General features: G+C 39.2%; 1 protein-coding gene across 1 annotated transcript in view; it reads right to left on the reverse strand.

Moving 5' to 3' along the window:
• The window catches only part of STAT4 (signal transducer and activator of transcription 4), a 127,890-nt gene extending 106,437 nt beyond the window's left edge, over positions 1 to 21,453 (reverse strand). The window contains exons 1-3 of the mRNA XM_004601229.2: positions 21,361 to 21,453; positions 18,554 to 18,682; positions 16,857 to 17,001 (exon numbers count right to left, since the gene is read on the reverse strand). Of these exons, the coding sequence (XP_004601286.2) occupies positions 16,857 to 17,001; positions 18,554 to 18,681 (273 nt within the window). The 5' untranslated portion in view covers position 18,682; positions 21,361 to 21,453. The remainder of the gene's footprint in view (positions 1 to 16,856; positions 17,002 to 18,553; positions 18,683 to 21,360) is intronic.
• Between the last annotated feature and the right edge of the window lie 5,016 nt (positions 21,454 to 26,469).

Consider the following 26,469-nt stretch of genomic DNA (forward strand, 5'->3'; position numbering starts at 1 on the left):
CAGTCCCCGGCATCCCATATGGTCCCCGAGCACTGCCAGGGGTAATTCCTGAGTGCAAAAGCAGGTGTAACCCCTAAGCATTGTCAGATGTGACCCAAAAGCCAAAAAAAATATTCAAAAATAAATAAAAATAAAAATCTAAGCATTACAAACAAATGGGGAGACCAAAATAGACAAATATCCAGAGAAGGCAGATAGACAATAGACAATATTAAAAGGATGTTCATCATACCTTTTTATTAGGTACATGCAAATCAAAATCACAATGACTATTATCCAAAAGATAAGACCAGTGTAAGAGAGGTGGAGAGAAGGAAATACATATACTACTGGTAGAAATGTATAATGATGTAGGCATTGTATAAAGCAGTATAATGATCCCTGAAATAAAATTAAAATTTTAGGTGACCCAGTTGTCCCATTTCTAGGACACCTTAAAAATAAAGAACACTAATTCATACATACATGCAACATATTATGTTGACTGATTACATCATTACATAGAATAGCCAAGAACGGAAACAACAGATGAATGGATCAGGAAGGTGTGATGAATACTATTCAGCTATAAAAATGATGAAATTCTATCATTTGCAACAACATAGATAAACCTATAGGGTGTTATGTTGAGTGAAATAAAGCAGAGAAAGACAAACACAGTATTAGTTTACTCATATCATATATACAGAAACAAGAAGACAAGATGAGCCCAAAAATACCAAAATAAAATTGTAGACTATAAGGCCAATTGATGGCTACCAGAAAAATAGGGCAAGAATGGGTAAATATAGACAAAGGGAACAATTGTAAGACAAGGTATAGAACTGGACTTTTAGTGGTGAGTATATGCACATATAGATTTTCAATAATACATACCAGAAGATCATATAATGTTATATGACAATGTTACTTCAATAAAAACAAATCGTTTAAAAATAAACATTATAGATTATAACCCATTAACATGTAAGGAAATCAATTTTAGTAGCAATGAACAGAAGGAAAAGGAAGGGGAATTAGAAGGAAGGAAAAATTATGTTTTACAGGTTGCAAAATATAGTCAATACTATTGATTTTGTAAAAAGAGTGTTTTAGGTTCATGAATTGGAAGATTCAATATTATTAAGATGTCAATTCTTTCCCCTAAGAGAAATTTCTGAAAACCTGAAAGGGCAGTTGATTTTCTGAAAAGTTCAATATAGCACTGCTACTTTCTCATTCCTCTATCCTGCTAATAGGTCAGAGATAACAGACTGCAGATCAAACAATAGAAAATATTTTTTGAATTGGCAGTTTCTTGATTTTATGTGTACATACAATGTTCTCATTTTGGAGGGTAGCAACGTGGTTCTCGGTTTCCTATACCATGTTACAGCTCAATATACACTTAGGAGACAACTCTTGACCTGAGGGTGAGAGTATATTACATTCCACTAAAGTAGCTAATCAGAGCGTGGAAATGGAATGTTAAAAACCAACATACCAAGTTCTTGGCTCTGCACTCGTTTGGAAGTATGTGTTGGAAAGAGATGAGACCAACTGAGCCAGTTAATTGTCCCTAGGTTATCTCTGGAAAATAGCAATGCAAGCTCACAAGGTGCCGAGAGGTTTGTGGAACAAACTACCTCTTCTCCCCAAATCATGAACTTCTCATTGATAAATTTAAATGGGATTAAATGGGGTTTACTATCAGTTTGTTATAATATTTTATAGGTATAACACCTTTATGTGTGTATAAGATTCATTGCACATACAGCAAAATACCACATACCAGCAAAAGAAAAAAAAAAGTAAACCACTAACCATTCTTCCCACTCACCAACTCTTCCCCCTCTAGTTACCACCATAGTAAATTTTAATTATTGTCATTGTTGATGATGTTATTGTCTTTTAGTGAGTACTTCCTATGGTACCAAAAATGGCTATACCTAGTGGTGCTTAGGAGGGCAAGCAGTGTTGGAGATCAAACTCATTGCCCTGCACAGACAAGAAATGCATGCTCTGCTGCTTGAGCCATCTTCCTGGAATATTTTTCCCACTTTTTGTGCTTTGCTAATCAAGTCCTACAAGACTTAAATAAAATGCTTCAAAAGGAAAACACTGAAGAGAACCATCTTGGTTAAGAATATCTTTAGAAGGTATCTTTAAAGATGACACGCAACAGAGCAACCAAGTGGAAACAGAGATAAACAAATGAGACTAGATTAAACTAAGGAGCTTCTGAACTGCAAAAGATACAGTGACCAGAATACAAAGGCAATCTACAGAATGGGAAAGGATATTTAACCAATACCCATCTGAATAAGGGGTTGATAACAAGGGTATATAAGGCACTGGTTGAACTCTACAGGAAGAAATCATCCAACCCCATCAGAAAATGGGGCAAAGAAATGAACAAAAACTTTCTCAAGGAAGAAATATGAATGGCCAAAAGGCACATGAAAAAATGCTCTTCATCACTAACATCAGGGAGATGCAGATCAAAATAACTATGAGACACCACCTCACACCACAGAGACTGGCACACATCCAAAAGAACAAAAGCAACCGCTGTTGGCATAGATATGAGGAAAAAGGGACCCTCCTACATTGCTGGTGGGAATGCTGACTGGTTCAGCCCTTTTGGAAAACAATATGGTCGCTTTTCAAAACATTAGAAATTGAGCTCCCATTTGAACCAGCAATACCACTTCTGGGAATGTATCCTGGAGAGGCAAAAAGGTATAGTCAAAATGACATCTGCACTTGTATGTTCATTGCAGCACTGTTTACAATAGCCAGAATCTGGAAAAACCCAAGTGTCCGAGAACAGATGACTGGTTAAAGAAACTTTGGTACATCTACACAATGGAATACTATGCAGCTGTCAGAAAAGATGAAGTCATGAACTTTGCATATAAGTGGATCAATATGGAAAGTATATTGCTAAGTGAAATGAGTCAGAAACAGAGAGACAGACATAGAAGAATTGCACTCATCTGTGGAATATAAAACAACAGAACGGAAGACTAACACCTAAGAATAGTAGAAATAAGTACCAGTTTTGCTCCATGGCTTGGAAGCCAGCCTCACATGTAAGGGAAAAGGCAGTTCAGATAGAGAAGGGAACACCAAGTAAAGTGTGGTTGGATGACCCGCTCGGGATGGGAGAGGCATGCTGAAATCAGACTATAGATTGAACACGATAGCCACCCAATACCTCCATTGCAAACCACAACACCCAAAAGGAGAGAGAGAACAAAGGGAATGCCCTGTCACAGAGGCAGAGTGGAGTGTGGGGGATGGGATGCGGGGGTGGGAGGGATGCTGGGGTCATTAATGGAGGAGAATGAGCACTGGTGGAAGGATGGGTACTCAAGCAGTGTATGACTGAAACACAAGCACTAAATTATGTGTATCTGTACCCTCACAGTGATTCATTAATAAAAAAAATAATTTAGAAAAAAAAAGAATATCTTTAGACAGAGTTCAGGTCACCATGGATTTAGAACAGTAAAGACAGTAAAGGTTTCCTTCTTCATTCATGGGAAAGATTACAACTAAAATAAGAAAGGACTTTAAAAAGAAAACACTGTCACCAGAATGACAGAATTCTTGTTTTTGTTTGTTTGGGCCACACCCAGAAGTACTCTGGGTTTCTTCTGCTTCTGTGCTCAGGATCAGTCCTGGCGTGACTAGAGGAACCATATGGGGTACCGGGGATCAAACCTGGGTCAACCATATGCCAGGCAGGGTCCCTGACTAATCTGCTATCTCTCTGGCCCCCGAATTCTCATATGTTAAAGGTGAATATCTGCTTCACTTTCCCAACCAACTAAAATGAACATATGACTCTAAACATCCTCAGATCTCCTTTCTCAGTTGACATCTCTGCCACTCTACTCACATTCCCAATATCAAGGATAATCATCGAACTAGGCGACAGAGTAATCAAACTTTCCTCTAGATCAGGATTACATATTGAAAGTTGAAGTTGAGAGATTCTAGAGCAGTTCCCAAAGAAGACTGTAAGGGCTTCCTGTTTTCCCCAAATAAATATTAGACTTGACTTTTCATCATACGAAGAGCTCCATTTTTCCCTCTTTGGTGTGTCTTAGATTTTGTGTCAGAGAACAACTTTATCCAATCTCTGGCTCAGTTTGTTAAATTCAAATAACCCGAGAAGAGGGAGAATAGGAGATGGAGTGAGGAAAGAAAATGCTTTCAACCTCAGAAGAATTCTCCAATATTCCTTGGCTTACAGCAGACAAGAAATGTCTTCCGGGAGAATGGGAGATGTGTGCTGAAAGCAGACTATGGACCGAACATGATGGCCACTTGGTACCCCTACTGCGAACCATAACACCCAAAAGAAGAGAAAGAGTATAAAGAAATGTGCCTACCACAGAGGCAGGGGGTGATGAGAGGGGTGGTGGGAGGGATGCTGAGATCATTGATAGTAGAGAATGGGCACTGGTGGAGGGATGGGTACTCGATCATTGTATGACTGAAAATCACAAAAGTTTGTAAATCTGTAACCGTATCTCATAGTAATTCATTAAAATTTTTTTTTAAAAAAAAACTAAAAAAAAAGAGAAATGTCTTCCTAGAAAAAAACTTTGAATATGCTTTTAAATAAAATTATATACTTATGTGACTTAGAAGCTTTTGATGGCTCCCCACTGCCAAAGCTCAACCCACTTAGCAAGGCATTCAAGGGCATTCATTCTTCCTGCCCTCTTTTTATATATTCATTGATTCTCTACACCGTGGTGCTTGGGAGATCATGCAATGCCAAGGGATCAAACCCAGATCTCTCTGCTTGCCAGGCAGGTAATCCTTTGAATCATTCTCCCTAGGTCTACTATCTCCTTTATTTACTTTTCTTTCCTAAAATTTATTTTGTTAAAGCATCATGATTTACAAAGTTAGTCATTGTTGGGTTTAAAAATACAATGTTCCAGCATTGATCCTGCCACCAGTGTCAACTTCCTCCCACTAGTGTTCCCAGGTTCCCTCTCCTACACGTCAATCCCCAGCCTGCCATCCTGACAGGCACATTTTTTATTTTGTTTACTAAATTTTGGGTCTCATAATTTAAGGGATTTTTTAAAAAAACTTTTTATTGAATCACTGGAACTAACCACACAAGTGTGTGTGGGGCTGAGGGTAGGTAAGATAGAGAAGAGACCAGTATGATAATAATAGCTGGGAATAATCACCTTGGACAAGATCTGAGTTAAAAGTAGGTAAAAGGATATTCTTGATAACCCCTTTCAGTATCAATATTGCAAACCACAATACCCAAAAAGGTGGAGAGAGAGAGAGAGGGAGAAGAAGAGGGAGAGAGAGAGAGAAAGAAAGAGAAAGAAAGAGAGAGAGAGAGAGAGAGAGAGAGAGAGAGAGAGAGAGAGAGAGAGAGAGAAGAAATGCGCCTGCACAGAGGCAGGCAGGGGGTGGAGGATGGGGGGTGATGGGAGGGAACCTGAGGACACTGGTACTGAAAAATGTACACTGGTAGAGAGATGAGTGTTGCAATACTGTATGACTGAAATCCAATCATGTACCATTTCCTTCAACAGTGAAAGTACCCAACTTGTTTGAGGCATGGACATACTCTCGCTGTCATGTTCTTGCACTTGCCCCTCTGAGCATGACTCTCTTCTTCCCTCTCTCCACAGTCCTGAAGCATCCTGTTAGGACCAGCTCAATGCTCTTCACTCCGCTCTTCCACATTGCATTACACATATTCTTATATACTTTACCTCCCTTCTAGATGACAAATTCTTTGAACCGTAGGGTTTTATCCAGAGTGTTGGGGAGATCACTCAGCGGTCAGGAGTCCCTTACCTGCTATACTATCTTTCCTGGCCTCAGATTTCTCATCTTAAATGCCCCTGAGCCTCTAAAATATGAATTTTGGGGCTGAAGCTATAGTACAACAGGTAGAGCACTTGCCTTTCATGTGGCCAATCCCGATTCTATCCTTGGCATCCCATAGAGGTCCCCTGAATCCTGACAGAAGTAATCTCTGAGCACAGAGACAGGGTTAGGCATTGAGCACGGCTGAGTGTGGCACAAAATGAAAAAACAAAAAACACAAGAAAACCTCTTATTATTTTGGCAGCTCAGAAAAATACACTTTGTTTGTGCGTGCTGGAGTGGCAATAACCCATGCATGGCAAAGAAACATGAACGATTGAACTTTGAACCCAGAATTCTTTCGGGGTTAACATGACTTGGCCGAGGTTCTTTCCAGGTCATAGGTTGGGGTGACCTGGTTATTGCTCTCTGTGTTGTACAGAGGGGAAGGAAGAGGAGTGAACTGAGAATGAATGCAAGATCTGACAGATTGAGAGCAGCTAATTAGTCAACCTTTTTTTTCCTCCCTGGTTGTTGCTAAAATGTGCTGCTGTAATCCTCAACTGTATCACATTGAATTTCTCTCTTCTGGTATTGAGAACCAGAAAGGTAGGATTTATATGGTGTAGGAAAGAAAGGACCCACATTTTTTCTATTTCAAGGGGTTATTGTCTCCAGTATACTTCTCCCCCCTACCCCCCAGGCAAAGCCAAAAAACATCTGGAAAAGAGACCTTGGTATGCAGAAGGGGACACTTGAGATGTGTTACTTTATATTGCCTCTCACCCACTCACAGAGAGATAAAATTCTAATAGAATCATTCCCCCGATGGTAGTATTGCTAGCCACAAGAGATAACCCCAAACCCTGAACAGTCTTTAAAATTCACTAAAGCTGTTTTCTATTATCACATCATAGACATTCTTATTCCCTAACAGTGATTTCTGAGGAGTAATCATAGATGTACTCATAAATTTGGAATCAAATAATTGGATTCTTTTTAGAATGAGGCCTCATGACTTGTCTAATTTAATACCTAATTCGTAAAATGTGACTAATAGTGGGGGCCAGAGAGCTAGTACAGTGGTGAATATAAGTACTTGCCTTGCATTCAGCTGACCTGGGTTGGCCCTGTGTGGCCCAAACCAACCAACCATACAAACAAGAGATACAACTAATATCCTGTAAGGGTTCATTAAATATTTGTTGAATAAATCATAATATTTTATATATTTATAAAAGATATGCCTAGTGACTCATCTGTGGAATATAAAATGGCAGAGTAGGAAACTAATACCCAAGAATAGTAGTTTATAATACCAGGAGGTTGTCTCCATGGCTTGGAAGCTAGCCTCACATGCTGGGGGAAAGTCATCCCAGATAGAGAAGGGAACACCAAGTAAAATGTGATTGGAAATCCCGAGCGGGGAGGGAGATGCACGCTGAAAGTAGACTAGAGACTGTACATGATGGCCACTCAATACCCCTGTTGCAAACCACAACACCCAAAAGGAGAGAGAGAGAACAAATTGGAATGCTCTGCCACAGAGGCGGAGTGGGGTGCGGGGGATGGGATAGGGGGTGGGAGGGATACTGGGTTCATAAGTAGTGGAGAATGGACACTGGTGGAGGGATGGGCTCTTGAACATTGCATGAGGGTAAAACAAGCACAAAAATGTGTGAATCTGTAACTGTACTCTCACTGTGACTCACTAATTAAAAATTAATAAATTATAAAAATTAAAATAAAAAAATAAAAATCATCATCATCATAAAAAAAAAGATATGCTTAGTGGCTGACACCCAAGGACGGTAGGTACAAAGGCCAGGAGGACTACCCCATAGCTGTAAGCTTGCTTCATGAGCAGAGGGGAGAAGGCAAATGGAATAGAGAAGGGATCACTAAGAAAATGATGGCTGGAGGAACCAGTTGGGATAGGAGATGTATGCCGAAAGTAGATAATGGACCAAACATGATGACCTCTCAGTGTCTGTGTTTCGAGGCATAATGCCCAAAAGTAGAGAGAGGGTATGGGGAATATTGTCTGCTATGGAGGCAGGGGGAGGGTGGGAAAAAGGGGTTATACGGGAGATATTGGTGGTGGGGAATGTGCACTGGTGGAGGGATGGGTATTTGATTAATTTGTGATTGTAACCCAAACATAAGAGCTGTAACTATCTCACAGTGATTCAATAAAATTAAAAATATATATACGGGTAATATAAAAGATATGTGTAGTACAAAATGCTATAGAAAATATGAACATGAAAGACATGAATCAATTTACCAAATGGTGAAAAGAAAGCCACATAATATTTCAAGATGATAAAACTGGTAAATACACTGAAGAAGAATATTTCATATTGATGCTTTTTTTTTTCGGGTCACACCTGGCGATGCACAGGGGTCACTCCTGGCTCTGCACTCAGGAACCACCCCTGGCGCTGCTTAGGGAACCATATGGGATGCTGGGAATCGAACCCAGGTCGGCCGCGTGTAAGGCAAACGCCCTACCCGCTGTGCTCTCACTCCAGCCCCCCATATTGATGTTTTTTATGTTTAGTTATTTTCTATGTACTATACTATCTCTTTGGCTGGAGCAACAACACAGCTGGTAGGGCATTTGCTTTGCAAGCTGGCCGACCAAGGTTCGATTCCTCCACCCCTCTTGGAGAGGCCAGCAAGCTACCACAAGTATCCTGCCGGCATGGCAGAGCCTAGCAAGCTACCTGTGGTGTATTTGATAGGCCAAAACCAGTAACAACAAGTCTCAAAATGGAGATGCTACTGGTGCCCGCTTAAGCAAATCGATGAGCGACAGGATGACAGTGACAATAACAGTGAGAGTGATACTATCTCTTTAGCCTGTGAAAACACTTTTAGTTCAGTAATTTTCCTTAATTTGGTAGGCTTATTTATTCATTTTTGACATCTCCTATATTCCACTACACTTTCAATGTGAATATCTAAGATGCATAAGTTAAAACTGGAATTATGTAGATTATAGAAATTAAAACTGGAATTATAGGATACAATGAGTATTACATGTTTAATAATATCAACATTATCTTTTAAAATGTAGTTAAATTCATTTATAAGGGAAAAAAGAAAGCAGACAATAAACAAATTAAGCAATTAAATAGTTAGCTAAAGAGCAAAAAATTCAGGCACACGAACAGCTCCTCTGCTCCTAAAAGACCATGATCCCGGAGGCCCACTAACTACTTTCGGCACCCAGAGGCTTCTTACAGAAATGCCTCTAGACTGTGAACTGAGCTACGATCCCATGCCACCCCGGGAGGGGAAAGGATTTTCACTCTTGGCCTTTCCTTTCGGCGGTGGAGGCAGCATGGCAACCGCCATCTTATAGAGCCCACTAACCAGAGGTACGACTTGCAGTGATTAGACTGCTGGCAGAAATTTCTCTGGAATTAATTACTAAAATACCAGAAATCCAAAACTGCTTGTATACTCTTTTCATATACTCTTTTCAGCAATGGAAAACAAATTATCAAATGCTGCCTTTTCAGCAGGTTTGATTGTTGGGGGGAAATTCCGAATATTAATAGTGAGTTTTCTGTTGATATATTGAATGTAATCAAAGTATAAAGAGGATAAAGTGAAGATCATTAGCCACACAGGTGGGAGGTTAGATGGGAAGTATACTGGGCTGGTGGAACATGTGCACTGGTGAAAGGATGGGGGTTTGATTATTGTATGACTGAGACTTAAACCTGAAAGCTTTGTAACTTTTTTCATGGTGATTCAATAAAAAATTTTAAAAAATTTAAAAATTAAAAAAAGAACAAAAATTCAAACTGAAGCAATTACACGTATGCACCGCCAGTATGCTGCATGGTATCTGACATGGCATATATGTGCAAGCAAGTGACACTAAATTATACACTTTATGTAAAATATAAAGCACATTTATTGAAAAGAATGTGGCATCATCTAGCACAATTAGAGCTTTATATATTCCATGATCCAGCAACTTCACATACACAATATAAGAATTTTTTCATATCTATACAGAGAAGCACACACAAGAATGTTCAGATCAATCTTTTTAAGTGGCAAAGAAATACTGAAGATAATCCCAATGCCCATCAATTGTAAAGAGGATCGACTATGATATATTCACATAAAGAAATACTATGTAACAGTGAAACTGAATAAAAACTATGGCAAATAGGTGGGATTTTAGGAATAGGAGCAAAGAAAGGAAATTGTGGAGTATTTTGTGGAGCAAGAGGCTGAAATCTCTTAGACTCTAGCCCACTGATGTACCTAATGCAGCACACGTGTGTTTGGTTTTAACATACCTGCTTGTATTGTTGTATACATGGGCTTAAATGGCCTCAGAATGAAATACAACAACCTTCACACACTTCCCTCTTATTGTGGTGAGAAGGTGCTCACTGGTTGGGTAGGTGTTTGAATATTATCTGCAATGAACTAATGTGAACTATTTTATGAAAATAAAATGTATAAAAATCATAAAAAAGAAAGTAAATTGTGAAAGATAAGTACAGGATGATCCCATTTCATGTAGTACACATCCCACATCCTGTATACTACATGTATACTAAATTGTATACTACGTGTGCAGTACACATGTATACAGTGTTTAGAGCTGTCAATATATACAATGACAAAAAAAAGTAAGCAACAGCTCTAAGTGCAGATTTAGATGAGTGTTTACTTTGAGTAGGAGTCAGAAAAGAAGTCAGAGAGGCTTAAAGGAGGCTCCAAGACTTGGGTCATGAAAATGTTAACTGTAACCTGCACAAGCCAGAATTCTCTGAAATATATATAGGAAGGAGTGCTTAGGTTGTGAATTCCAAGGAACACAATATCAAGGCTTCTTTGGTTGATATCATTAGAATATCTCAAATGGGGAAACTCAGTCACCATATAAGCTTTGGGTCTTAAGATGCATGCTTTGGGGCTGGATGGATAACCCAGCGAGAAGTGATTCCTGAGCACAGAGCCAGGAGTAAGTCCTGAGCACTACCAGGTGTGGCCCCCAAACAAAAATAAAATAAAATAAAATGCATCTTCTCCCAATTAGCCAAGACTCAGTTACTGTTGACAACTCTGGAAACCAGAACACATTAGCACCCCAACTTAGAATCTAGATTTTTGGCAAAGCGCATGATCTAGATTTACAACTACAAATACAATATGCCATTCGTCTCACATAAAACTAACAATTGGGACATTACTAAGTTCAAAAGTTTCTTGAGATGAGGAACCCTCATAAATTTTATATATATATATTTATATATGTATATATTGTCACATATACCTTTCTATTTTGTTCAAATATTTTCTATACGCAGGACAGATTATTTAGGTGGCATGCTAAACAATCACTTTATCCTGTATCTTTTCTCACTTTTATTGGTGTTCATGCTTTGCCAGTTGTAATACAGTATGAACTTTGTCCTGAACAATATGCACATTTTTTCTCATAACAATATTTGAAAGACTTTCACTCCTGTTCTTGCATGGGCAATACATGTAATAGGCAAGGGTGCCTATGAGCTTTTTATACATTGTGTTGAGCTGCACTGAGTTTGTGGTTTCAGGGGCTGAAAGACAGTTTTATTTCAAGAAAATGTTATTGCAGAACAATCAGCAGAAATATGTGCTTTGTGTGTTTAGGAGACTTTATGCATAAATCTTACAGATGCCCAGGTTTCCCAAGAAATTGTGGATGAATAGGGAAATTCAAGAAATACTTCCCAACTATCAAAGGAGAGGTGTTTACAAATAGTTGAGAGAATAAAATAATAACTTGGCAGCTCTCTAATCAGCCAGTGCTCTCTAAAGACAGACATCTCTGCACATCACAGCTTTTAAATGTGGCAGCGTTATTGAGACCTTCATGAAAAAAATACTTGATGAAATCTGGTCAACTAGGAAGGGATCGCAGTGCAATACCTCAAGTATGTGAATTGCAATTATACAACAGGATAACAATGTAATTGAAAAGTATAAATTGGGAAGCAGAGGGGATGGGAAGTGAGTGCTAATGTATTAGAATATTAACTTCTTCCATGTTCTGTTACAGTCAACAATATGAAATTTAAAATTTAAAAACATAGTTTAGGGATATTAAATTAATTTCAACTCTTAATGATGTTCATAGTTTTCTATTAACTTCAGTGCAGTTTTTTGTTTTTTGCTTTTTTTTTGCTTTTTGGGTCACACCTGGCGATGCACAAGAATCATTCTTGGGTCTGCACTCAGGAATCACCCCCGGCCATGCTCAGGGGAGCATATGGGATGCTGGGAATTGAACCCGGGTCGGCTGCGTGCAAGGCAAACGCCCTACCCGCTGTGCTATTGCTGTGCTATTGATCTAGCTCCTCGGTGCAGTTTCTTTTGGGGAAAAAGTATTTAATGAAGTGAGAAGATGTGAATCAAACATTAAAATTTTAATATTTAATCAAATTTGAAAATTTGCATTCTGAAAAAAGCATATGTACTGTGGTTTTACTTAAATCCAGGTATTCTTACATGATATTTATTTAAAAATTATTGACAAGTCCCTACTGTGTTTCCAGGCACAGTTTAGATACTGGCAGATAACAGTAAACAAACAAAAAGGACTTCTCTTTGTGAAGATTAGTTTCTAATGGCAGAAAGAGACAAACAAGCAAATAAGGACAGACTGATAAAGTCAGATTATTAAAAACTATGAAACAGGGGTCGAGCAGTAGTACAACGGGTATGGTACTTGCCTTACATGCAGTTGACCCGGGTTTGATCCCTCATACCCAGTATTGTCTCTCGAGCCTGCTAGGCATGATCCCTGGGCACAGAGCCAGGGGTAAGCCCTGAGCAGTGCAGGGTGTGGCTCCAAGATTAAAAACAATAAAGCTATGAAACAAATTGACGGGAGATTAGACACATGAGGAGTTTTAGATGCATGTATGTGAGTGTAAGTTGTATATGAGAGAAATAGAGACAGACACACAAACACATACACATACAGAGAGAGAGAGAGAAACCCTGTCTTCCAACTCTGTAATTCCTATGTGTAGCAGAGATAAGAATGCAGGAATGTGAGTGTTTAGGATGTGGTCAGAATGTATCCCAACATTATAACTGTATATACAGAGATGTCTGAAATAGTGTTTGTTTAATATTAAATTGGATAGATATGGGTAGTAGATTTTGGATTATTTAATATTTTTTTTGCATTTTTGCTGTATTGCTTTAACTTCCATGAATATGGACTATTGTCTAAAAGTCATTCTGTGGTAGAGGAAGTTTGCTATAGACTAAATGTTTGTGACCTTCCCTCCCAGATTTATCTGTTGAACTCCTGAGCCCTGATGTCACAGTTTTAGGAATCTGTACATCTGGGAAGTGACTCAGTCATGGGAGCAGAGCCCTTCTGAATGGAATTAGTGCATTCAGAACTGTCACCCCAGAGGGCTCATTCTCCTCTTGGGTCATGGGAAGTTATAGTAAAAAGACAGCAATCTACGAATTAGGCAAAACAGACATCAATATGTTGGTACCTTCATCTTGGACTTATCAACTTCCAGAATCATGAATGGAAATGTCTTACTTTAAGCCACTCAATCAATTGTATTTTTTCTTAAAGCCGCCCAAATAAAATAAAACATCAATGAAAGGGGAATAAGAAAAGGAGGTTTCAATAGAAAGTCCAGGTACAAAGTCTAACAATCAACCCATGTGACACGTGCCAACAAAAAATTTATACATAAATATTAATATAATTTTTATTCATAATTGCCAAAAATAGACCAAACTGTAGTGCATTCATAAATAAAATCATTCAGCTGTCAAAAGAAATAAACTCATAAGTTACAAAATGATGGAGGAAACTTAGAAGCATATTACTAAATCAAAAAACCAAGTCAGAAAAGATTACAATTATATGATAGCATTGATTTCAACCATATGGCATTCTGGAAAAAGCAAACCTATTAATATAGTTTAAGAAAACTCAGTGGTTGATCTGGCAGATAGTTCAAAGGGTTAGAGTGCATGATTTACATGCTTGATGCCCAGCAACACATGGTCCCTGATCACTGCTTCGAGCAAACTCCAAGCACTGAACTGGGAATAGGCCCTGAGCACCACCAGATGTGATGCAAAAGCCAAAAACAAACACATTTTTAAAAAGATCACTGGCTGCCAGAGGTTAGGGGAGAGGAGAAACAGATGAACTTGTAAACAAAGAGAATTTTTTTGATCAGCAAAATTGAAAGGGTGATACCTATCATTAGGCATCTCAAAATCCATTGACTTTGGGACACTGGTGGTGGGTGTGGGGTTGGAATGACGTACTCATGAAACTGTCATGTATAGTATTGTCAATCACGGTAGCTCAATAAAAATGTGGAGAAAATTTCAGACTTGTACAAATAACTAACGCAAGCTTTGACTTTAATAATAGTATCTCATAATAGGTTCTTCAACAATACCAAGTGTAGTAATATGAATGCAAGATGTTAATAAGGTAGCTGGGAAGGGAGGGATGATGAAGGAGGATATGCAAAACATGTACTGTCTGTTTTCACAAATGGGTGCTGGAGAGGTATTATAGGGTTTAAGGCTCATACCTTGCATGCCTTTGACGCTGGTTTGATACCTGGCACCAAGAATCACCCACTAAAGCCCCAAAGTCCCAAGCATTGCTGGGATAGCCCAGATAATCTGGCATCACAGGGTCTGAGGCTTCTTAGTGCCAATCATTAAACCCCTAACTGGAGAATTGCTGATAAGGTTTCCTGAACCCCCTGAGCACGGCTTTGGAGGACCCCCCCATAGTCAAACGGTGGAAAGAAAAGGGTCTGATAAGACATTTGCCTTTAGCAAATACTACTATTGCTCCTAATATCCTTATGGGACAGGCAGTGGTATGATTCTGCTGGGTGTAAATGTCTTGTCTTGACCCCACAGCAAGGATGTCACGGAGCCAGAGTTCTTCCTGACACAGAGCTTACACCTGGCCTTCATAAGAGAGTGCCTTCCCTTTAAAGAGTCGCAGTGAGGGGCTGGATCCTTCATACAGTGGGTATAGTACTTGCCCAGGGTTCGATTCCTGGCACCCCGTATGGTCTCCTGAACCCGCCAGGAGTGATTCCAGAGTGCAGAACCAATAGTAACCCCTTATCACTGCTGGGTGTGGCCCCCAAACAAACAAAAAACCCCAAGACAAACAAAAGAGCTGTGATGAGGGCATTAGTGTTCTCGATTCACCTCAGAGCTTCCTTTACTCTTGCTTCATGTATGTCTTTTATAACAAGCTGGTTCACATTCTGATATAAATAGTGAATGAAAATCTGAAGTTGTAGGCCTCACTTGTTCTATAAAAACTAAAATAAAGTGACACTTATTTTCTCAGTTCTCTGGTTATATTACATACTTACTTATTTTTTTTTTTTTGCTATATTGGTTAAGATGTATTATAATTTAATGCTTTTTTTTTTTTTTTTTTTGCTTTTTGAGTCACACCTGGAGATACACAGGGTTTTTTTTCTGGCTCTGTACTCAGGAATTACTCCTGGGAATTACTCCTGGTGGTGCTCAGGGGACCATATGAGATACTAGGAATCGAGCCCAGGTCGATTTTAAATAGGAAGCTTAGTCTTCCTTTCTCTTTTTTGATTCTTGATGGAGGATTTTTTTAAATCAAAAACGTTTGTAAGACCAGAGAGATAGCTCAATGGACTGAGCACATCTTTATATAAGGGAGACCCAGATTCAATCCCCAGCACCACATTGTCCTCTGAGCACTCCTAGGAGTGACCTCAATGCACAGAGCAAGGAGTAGCCTCCATGCACCACTGTGTATTGCCCCTAAAACAAAAAATAAACTAAAAAATGGTCTTTAAAACTTCCTGGAAATATGCTAAGTTAAAGATAAACAAAAAGTGCCATTTGTCTCAGTATAAAATTATACTTGATTATGTTTTATTTACTATTGTACTATGAATTTATACTAATATCCAATAATATAGTTTGTAGAAGAAAAGAAGGGCAAAAAGTAAAAAGTGTTTTTCTCAATTCCAAATGTCTGTTGTTGTCTGTTTGTTTTAGTTCTAATTTGTAGAAGAACCATACAACGTATTGGAAAAGGTCAAGTAAAGATGGCTCAAGTGTAACCCAAGCAATAGAAAACACAACTAATGTATATGTCCCTCTCCTTAATTCATTTCTATTATAGCCTAGATAAACTTTTTAAAACATCTTCTAGGAGATGGTGCTCCTACAAATAATTAGGAAATGGAATGTACTTTCCATGTTATCTGATTTTGTAAGTTTACGTTCATAATTTGTTACATTAGCATCACTGAGTTTAGCTCACTATTAGCCTGTCCTTTACTATTTGTATCTCTGATTTACACATTTTATTAATCTCTTTAAACAATGACTCTTACATAGCTACTCATGATGGGCTCAAGGGATAGAAAGATGATACTAAAGCTCTTGTCTCAAGGAAACTACAATTTTGGGGAAAATACAGAAATAACATGAACGTAGAATATACTCAATGTCGCTGTACAAGAAAGCTTCAAGCTCTATGGGAACAGAAAGCTGGGATTTGCTGGGGGAGATCTGGAACAGGTCACTAGAGTGGACCAAAAAACACTTTTAAATGAGGCAAGATTTTAATTCAATCAAGGACAAATCAAGCAGAAGATAGTATTATTCTTATTGAGAGGTAGAACTTTCTTGTATGATTGATAGCTGAAAAACGATCATATTTCAAACTACTGTTCCAGTATTGCCAAATCACATATAATCTCTTCCCTAATCACATACACATGAATTTCATGAAAAAATAACAACATTGGGGAACACAATGAAGTTGAACACAACATCTAAGATGGTAAAATAAGTCATATTTACCCTCAAATCTGGCTAGGACGTAAGATAAGGGTACCTATTTGATTTTTTAAACTGAATTTTAAACTTGTTAATTCCAATTTTAAGATTTTTGATAAAATATAATGCATTCTCACCTGAAGAACTTTTCTAATTCTTTTCAGGTTGTGAATCAAGAGTAGGTTTTTCTCTTTGGAAACACGACCTATCTGGTCATCCAGTTGTATCAACAAGTTTTGAAGAAGAATTGTTGCCATGGTTTCATTGTTAGAAGCTGCCTCCCTTAAAATGAACAAACAAAAGCAAATGTTATTAGATAGCAAGAGATAATTTAGTAAAATGCTTGTTTACCATACTAATTTTAAAAAATGATAACTTTATTTCACAGTGATGGGTATTCAAAGATTTTTAAACATTAAATTATACACATTAAAGACACTTAACATCACTAATAATTACAGAAATGCAAAACAGAACACAAGGATTTACTCTTCACATCTATTAAGATGGCTGTTATAAAAAAAACACAAAGTAAAAAGCATCGGAGAGGGTAGAGAGAAATTAAGATCCATGTGCATTGCTGGTATAGACATAAAATAGTGTGGAAAACAATGGAGGCCCTCAATATGTAAACAGTGACATGAAACAGTTTTATTTCTGGGATGAAACCCAAAGGAATTGGAAGAGGGGCTTGAGAACGTGCTTTGCAGCAGTGGGAGGCCTGATATCCAGCAACACTTGCTCCAAGCACCACCAGTGTGACTCCCAAGCACCAACTATGGGAACAGCCAGGGGGTGGGGAGAAGAACTGAAATTGGGGGTTTGCACAGATATCTGTCCATCAATACTCATTTTTGACATTAGCCAGAAGTTGGAAACAACTCAAATATCTATTGACATACGAATGACTAAATGTGTACCATATGTATAAAATAGAATATTATTTACCCTTTTAAAGGAAGGGATTTCTGACATGTTACATGAATGAATCTTGGAAAATATTATACTAAATGAAATAATACATCACCACAGGACAATTGTTGTAATTACTTATCCATAATATCCAGACTAGCCAAATTTAGAAAAGCACAGAATAGACTGGTAGCTCCCAGGGAATGGAGCGCAGATAAGTGGTTTTTGATGAATGGATACAGAGTTTCAATGTGGGAAGAACTGTTCTGTAGATAAATGATGTGATGATTGGACAACATTGGGAATTTATCTAATGTTAACTGAACTTTGCCTATAAACAGACATATAACACAGTAAAAATTAGATGTTAAGATAAAAACATTGTTATACGAGGGAAATTTTTTAATTATTAAATTTTTAAAAGAATGCTTATGAAACAGACTACAACACTATGTCAAGTCTGTGACAGAGAATTTATATAAATGATAGATCTGCCTCTTGACTTTTTTTGTCTATTTTTGGCTTTTTAGGTCATACCTGGCTATGCTCAGGATTATTCCTGGTTCTATACTCAGGAATTACTCCTGGCAGTGCTTGGGAATGCCAATGACTCAACCCATTTTGGTCAAGTGAAGGCAAATGCCCTACGTGCTGCACTATTGCTCCGGCCCCCCTCTTGACTTTTTAACACATAGAAGATTGCTGATGTTTTGAACTATTAGGAAATAGCTCTGGAATCACTGTTTTCATCAACAGTAGAAATAATACAAAGAATGTTCTTCCACCTTTGTGGGAGCTTTTCAAAACCTGAAATGAATGTATCTATTGAATCCAAAGTGGACCACAGAATAAATTTATTTGGACAGAGCATGAAGCATTTGTACCTCTACTATAGGGAAAATGCAAAAAAGGTTGATCTTACCAATCTTGACTTTCAATCCACTGGGCCAGAAGATGCCGAATTTCCATAGGAAAGTTGTCATCGTAGAATTGATCTACTTGTTCCAAATATTTTATTTCTAACTGTTGGACTTGATTCCACTGAGACATGCTATAAAACAAGAGGTAAAATTCAAACTTAAAAGTAAAATTTAATAACTGTTGTACATTTTCCCCATAAATTTCAAGCAAGTATAATACTATTCATTAACTGAAGAAATACTTACATCATCCAATTCAAGAAAATACAAAACAGAATATGCTTGTAATGCAAAGTTTGAGCAAGTCTAAGACTTTTTTTTCTGAGTTATCTCTGATGATAGGAAGAGGATTTTTTTTCTCTCTGCCTCAAACCTCAACCGTCCTTTGCTTACCAGGCACTGATGGAACTTTATCCAAAAAAAAGTTGTCGTTTCCCTGCCCAGTACGCAAAATTCCAAAACCCATCCCATTCTTCATCTGAGTGTGTATTCTCAACGAAGCTCCTTCCCTAATCTATGTTTCCTCTATGCTATTAGACATAAAGTATCTTGAAGGCAAACAACGTTTACAAGTATCACCCACATTTCAAAAGTTTGTATAGTAGGGAAACCTGTATCCTAAAATCATATTAATGTTTTCAAAACAAGGAACAAACAACAAAATTTTATATACTATTTGGCTTGTCCTTTTTTTTTAAATGCATTTTATGTCTACTTGTGTCCTAGACTCAGTTTTACACTCCTAAAATTCTTTAATTTCATATTTAAATGTATTTCATAAGTATTTTTCCCATTCAAAATAACTCTGAACTAATAACTTTTATTTCTTTGTGATGATTCACAACAGAGAGACAAAACAAAAAAATTTTGGGCAGGGGCAAATCTTGATGTTCTCAGAATTTACTCCTGACTCTATGCTCAGGGATTACTCCTGAGGGGCTCGTGGATCCATACGTAGTGCCAAAGATTGACCTGCTTCCTTCATGTGTGCAAAGCAAGCGCCTTACGTGCTATGTTATCTCTCTAGCCCACAGTGAGAAAAAGCTTTAAAGATTAATGAAGTCTCTGGAGTGGATCCAACAATAGACCTTAAGTTAATTGAAAAGGATAAACCTACAAAAGACATATATTTGGTAGCCTGTCATAAAACAGAAGCGTGTATTCCCTCTACCTATTCCCACTGTGACTAGGGCCCGAGAGACAGCAACGCAGGTAAGGTCTTGCCTTGCACTGGGTCAAGCACGATTGGATCCCCGCTGCCAGTGCATATGACGATCCTTTGAACCCTGCCAGGATCCCTCAGACAGGGCCCAGAGAGCACTGCTGGGTGTAGTCCTCAAACAAAAAATCTAGCCCCATTTCTAGCCAATTTGTAAGCTTCAATTATATTTATTAATTTGAAAAAGTCTCAAAATAACAGTATTCTTTTTATTTTATAGTATTTTTATTTTTTTCAGAAATTGTAGATCAAAGAAAAATTTATTACATGGCTAAGCACCAAAAAATTCAGGTAAGTTCGAATTTCCTTTGCCTGCAGAGCATTATGAAAGTAAGTTTCATGTATTTCTATAAATATTTCTTGGGTTTGTATGGAATCCTTTGGGGCACCTTTTCCTTGATCTAAAATATACAGAAGAAAATGATTGCCAACGTTTCGCTAAATGAAAGCAACTGAGAAAGAAAGCGTTTCATTTTCACATTATTTTATATTTATAAAGACCTTAAGACACAATCTATTTCTAGGCACGCTATAAATTCTCAAGTGCTTGTTAAAGGAAGCAGAGACACTTTAGATGGAGGTAGAATAGGTGAATAATAATTATCATTCCAACTTTTAAAAAATGAAAAGTATCATAGAGTCAAGGTGATTCTGCGACTTCCTGGCCCCAGGCATTGCTGACTTTCCAGATGCCCAACATGTACACACACACACACACACACACACACACACATACACACACACACACACACACACCTGGAACATTCGTTTCCATGCCACTATGACAGTGCCTCCTAGGTCTTTATTAACTCGTTCACAAGTCACAAATTGCCGGAGGAACACGAACTGAAATGGCACTGCAATCGCAATTGCTGCTAAAGGATCCTCGTGATGGGTTGAAAACTGTTTTCTGAGAATCAGCGGAATCAACTCCATCTAAACGGAGAGTTCGCCCTCCAATACCCTAGTCCCCCCCATCCAGGGCGCCCAGCTGGGGCTGAGAAAGGGGAGGACAGGGCTCATACGCTTCCCAGGACGTCCCTCCACTCCATTTTCGCCTCGAGAAAAGCCTTAGAATCCAGTTCAGAGAAATCTTAAGCCCCTCCCCCTCCCCCCCAGCGCCCCGCAACCCCCACGGTACCACTGTCTCCCGAGCTAATAACGGATCAGTCACCCCTCGTTTGCAAAAGTGATGACCTTGCCCTAACATTCCTGACATTATCGGCCGCTCCCACCCAAGCCGGGCTGCGCACTTTTACTTATCATCATCATCATCATCATTATTATTTTCGGGAAGAGGTACTGGATCGAACGTCATACCCCGCAACTCTTAGAAAAGTTAGATAAAAACGGAGGGAGGGGTCTTCCTCGCCCAGCAAGCAGCCCCTGCTCGCCCGCAGCCCCGCGAGGCGCCGGAGCTGGTCGCTCCAAGTCCCGAGCCCGACGCTCTCAAACCCTGCGGGTTCTGAGCCCCGCTAAAACAGGAACTGGCAGACCCCCCGGCGCCGCGCAAAGGCCCGCAGCACGCCGCCGCCCCGACGGCCCGGCCCCGGCCCGCCCGCCGCAGGAAGGCGTGTCCGCGCACCGTACCTGCAGCTGGGCACCGGGTCCCACGCAGAATCGCCGCCCTTCACCGTCCCCCCCAGGTAAAGCCTCGAAACCAGCCTCGGGGACACATTTGCATCTCTCCTCCCCCTTGAGGCTTTCCTGTGCGTCAGTGCTCAGAGTCTCTGGGACTTTACTTGGGTCGGTTCCCACCCACTCTCTAGTCTAGAAATGCTAAAGAGCAGCAACAGTGGGCGAGGCCGGGGGTGGGCAGGAGGCCCTCGCGCCTCTTCTCGGCTCTCTTAGGAGTCTGCAGCCCCCCCCCCCCCCACCACGAGGCCCACCCTACCCCCCAAGTCACCTACCTCCCCAACCGGGCCGCGAACCCACCCACCCTCACCCACCCCCGGGCCTCAAGAGGAGGTGGAGGGAGAGAGGGTACTCGTGGCCACTCACTTGGGGACTTTCTCCCGAGGATCCCGACGCCGCCTTCAGACGTGCGTGCAGCTACCGCCCCGGCTTCCCGTTCTTCCCCCCCAGGAGTCCTCTTCCCGAGGGGAAGAGGGTTGGGAGCCAGGAGCCAAGCAGCCAACTCGCCAAAACCGCCCGGTAGGGGGATGAGCTCCCTGGCAGGGGGATGAGCGCCCGGAGGTGAGGGTCAGCTCCAGTGCAGGGGACACACACACCTGCCCCTACCCATCCTCAGGCCCTCTGAGCTCCCTGCACGCGGTCCCTTAGAGCCCCTTCTCCCCTTGTGACGCTGTCCGCTCTAGAATCCCAGCGCTAGAGGGCGCCCTGGTCTCTCCTCTGGTTCTAAATCCTTTCTGCAGAAACTAAGGTCCTTAGAGATTTCCAGTTTCCCTGGGAGTTAGCGGGCCAGCAGGGATGCTTTTTTATTTTTATTTTTTTCCTTTTTCTGTTTCCGGACACACAGTGAGTTTTTCTTCAGCTGTTCCGGAAAATAAAGACAAACACGGAAGATAGATGGGAAGAGGTAGAAAGAATGGCTCTGCTCTGCTAGAGGAATTTATTCAGGTCAAGACAGGTTGAGGCCTGCTTCACCTCTGGCTCTGAAGAGTCTTCTTCACAGGGCTATAGCCTCTGACTCTTCTATTATCTCCTCTTGGCACTACCGCAGGATTATTATTAGGTGCTTGAGATTACAGCTGTTGAGAGGGTTGAGATATTACAGGGGTTAAGATGCTTGCATGACATGTGACTGGTATCAGTTACATTCCTGGTGCTACACATGGTCCTCTGAGCATTTCCAGGAGTGAACTTTGAGCCCAGATCCAGGAGTAAGTCCTAAACACTGCTTGGTTTGGGACCAAAATTAAAAATTCTCTGATCATTGGCCCAGGTTTGGCTGTATGCCCAAACATACAGCCCAAACATACAGGAACATCCCAATACAGATTGACCTTTAAACAGCAGGGCAGAGACCTTAGGGATAAACGTCTAGGTAGAATGGCCTTAGGGATAGGAGTCACTGGCTCTAGGAGAAATGTCCAATTCTTGGCCCCCCAGGTTTATTTTTTTCTAGTTTAGTTAACATGTTGACAGTAGTATTCATGTTTCTGATCATGATACATACTCACTACATCTTATGGGTCCCCAATTCTGTACGATATGGTCCTAGCCTATCTAGGAATTATATCTCCCCTAGAATGAGGGGCTGGCATTTCCACTCGACCCCTAGACTCCCCTCTCATCTTTTAGTTCTTCTACTTCCTTTTAAATGCAATTTCCTCCCCCAGCTTGTCTCCCTATTGAAAACCTATCCTCTGTGGAAGGGTTTAGTGAAGACCCTAATCCAGAGCAGTTTTTCTCTACTTGAAATTCTTGTCACACTTCCCATATGAGCATGCCTACATAATCAATATACACATTATTAGCGATAGACTCTGCATTATTTTCATATTAAATCTCTCAAGTCTGGGGTGTGATTGACATTTTTCGGACATCTCCATTTAGACGCCACCTTTCAAATGCTGAATAGCCACAAATGGCTAGTGGATAGATCTATATCATTCATTTAGCATTTTTCACTTCCTGTCTTGGTATTAGTCACGCTAGTTTTGCTGCTTTTAACATCACTGTATTCATCTACCGAGTGCCTAATATACAAAGCAAAAAGTTTGTTCTCTTCCTTTTAAGGACCCTATCTTGGGACTCTCTTAGCAATTCCCAAGCTATTTGTCCTTAAAACCCCTTTATATTCTTAAACTCAGTGACAACCCCAAAGAGTTATAGTGTATATTTAGTCATTAAAAATTAAGTCATCAACTCATTTGTAGAAAGAAAAGTAAACACTTTTCCCATGAAAAATAGCATTTTTCTAATGTAAAAATTCTTTAAAAATTAGTGAAAAGAATGGTGTTTAGTTACATTTATATCTGTTTTAGAGATGAGAGCTGAACTTATGTTAGTTCTGCATTTAATGTGTTGCAAACTCTTGTTTTTGGCTTAAGTATTTAAATCTATTTAAACAAGTGCAATTGTGTATTGAAAGCAGATATTTGATGCTACGCCAAACCCTTACAACTGATGGCTATTCAATAATTTGGTTGTATTGTGGAATATTTATTCATTTTAGCAAGTTTTACACATAGAGTTTTACACATATGCCCCTACATTAAATCTACTGATCTAGGGGCCACAGATATCGTTCACATGATGGAGCACATGCTTAGCATATTTGAGACCCTAGATTCACCCTCTAGCACTCATAGCTACTTGAGCACCACTGGGTATAATTGTGGTAGTTCCAAAGCACTTATAGGCCAGAACTCTAAGTTGAAATTGTCAAGCCTACACTTGAGCACTGCTGGGAGTTGCCCCGTGCCTCCACTATCTCCAGCATCACTGGGAATGAGAATCATAGAAATTCATATTTTGTTTTATTTTACTGAGCTACTCTGATCTATAGAAGTATAAAGATTTATGATTTTTTTAAAAAAATTTATTAGTGAATCACCATGAGGTAGTTACAAAGTTACGAACTTTCGTGTTTGCATGTCAGTCATACAATGATTGTTTACCCATAATCCTAAAGATTTATGATTTTGACATACAATGTTACTGCACCATATCGACCATCAGAGTACCTATGTATTTCCAGCACTATCTCCCTGCTTCGAGGACTCCATTCTGTTGGCAGAACTGGGTTTGCTTTCACTGATCATTGTCTGTTCCTTTGCTTTTTTCCTCTATGCTCCACAGACGAGGGAGATCATTAGCTATTTTTTGTCCTTATCTTGACTCACTTGGCTTAACATGACAGCCTTCATTCAGTTTCATCCAAACTGTAGCAAAATACAGGATTCCATCTTTTCTTAGCTGAGCAATATTCTATTCTGGGTGAATACCACATTTCTTTATCCACTCATTTATTGCTGGGTACTTGGATAGTTTCCAGGTCATGGCTATTATAATTAGTACTGCAATGAACAAAAGTATGCATATATTTTTAATTAGTTATTTGGTGTTCTTGGGACAAATATCATCTGAGGATTTACTTCTAGATTCTCAATTGTATTCTACTGATTTGAGAGTTTGATTATATTTCAGTTCCACCTCATTTTGATTGGTGTATCAATTGTAACTTCTCCTCTTTCATTTCTAATCCAATTTATTTGTATTTTTCTCTTTTTTTTCTACATGAGTCAGGCTAAGGGTTTGTTGATCTAGTTTATTCTTTTGAAAAACCAACTCTTGATTTCAATGTTCTTTTTTGTGCTTTTTAAATTTCTTGTATTATTGATTTCATTCTGTTTATTATTTTCTTCCTTCTACTTATTTTGGGTGTGGTTTTTTTGTTCTTTTCTAGTTTCCTAAGGTTAGGATTTTTATTTGAATCTTTTCTTGTTTGATAAAAACCTGTGTTTCTATTAACTTGCTTCTTGATGGAGCTTTTGCTGTGTCCCTTATGTCCTAAAAGCTCATGTCTTTATTCTTATTTGTTTCCAGGAATTTCAAAATTTCTTCTTTGGTTTCTTCTGTAATCCTGTAGCTGTTCAGTAGTATGTTGTTTCACCTCCAAATTTTTAAGTTTTTCTCAGGCTTATTTTTATGGCTTATTTTGACTTTTCTAGCATTTTGGTTTAAAAAGATACTTAGTATTATTTCTACCTTCATGATTTTATAGACAGCTTGTTTTGTGTCCTAATAGGATGGTCTAGCCTGGAGAATATCCCTTGTGTACCGGGGAGGACGACATACTCAGTTTTGGGCAGTGGAAAGCCCCATATATGCCTTTTAAGCCCAGCTCTTACATTTATCCCTACATATTTCATGTTTCCTCATAGATGTTTTGTCTGGTTGATTTATCCAATGATGAGAGAAGGATGAGAGAAGCACACCTAGATGTGCTCAGGGCTTACTCCTGGCTCTGTGATCAGGACCACTCCGGGTGGAGCTTAAGGGATCATAGATATAGATGATACCAGGGATTGAAACCAGGCTTGAACCCAGGCTGGCCATATTCAAGGGAACTGTCCTACCCACTATACTAATTCTCTAGTCCCAGAAAAAAATTAAGTATAAAGAACCTACTAAATGCATGGTGAGAAAACCAAATTTCTTAATTATAATTTTTGCTTAAAAGTTTCCTTATTATTGACATTAAATATTGTAATTTGTTTTCCTTGAACTAACAGATTTTGTTCATTTTCAGGAAAATGTTTTTTTTTTAAATACCCAAGTTTTTTAAATACCCAAATACCCAATATGAGTTTTTATTCATTTATACTTTCCCCTTTGCGGGGGAGAAGAGTGTTTGGGCCACACCCAGCTGGTGCTCAGTGTCTATTCCTTGTTTTGTACTCAGGAAAGGCCCTTGTTGGTACTTGGAGGATTATTTGTGCTACCAGGGATTCAAACTGGGGTTGGCACAGGCAAGGCAAGTGCCTTACCTCCTGTGTTACTTTCCAGCCCTTCAATTTTTCTTTCAACTGAAAATGGAGTTTGGTGAAAAAAAAGGACTGGTTTAGTGGGCAATTCAATGATATATAAGTTTATATATGTACTTATAAACTGAGGATCTTATCATATGTTATTAATTACATATATTTCCCATTTTATTACAAGGGATATTAAAGAGACGTATTCAAAACTTGAGATTTAGTAAAACTATTTTTTTGCAGCCTAATTAAA

The sequence above is a fragment of the Sorex araneus genome, chromosome X (genome assembly GCF_027595985.1).
Source record: "Sorex araneus isolate mSorAra2 chromosome X, mSorAra2.pri, whole genome shotgun sequence".
NCBI lineage: Eukaryota > Metazoa > Chordata > Mammalia > Eulipotyphla > Soricidae > Sorex > Sorex araneus.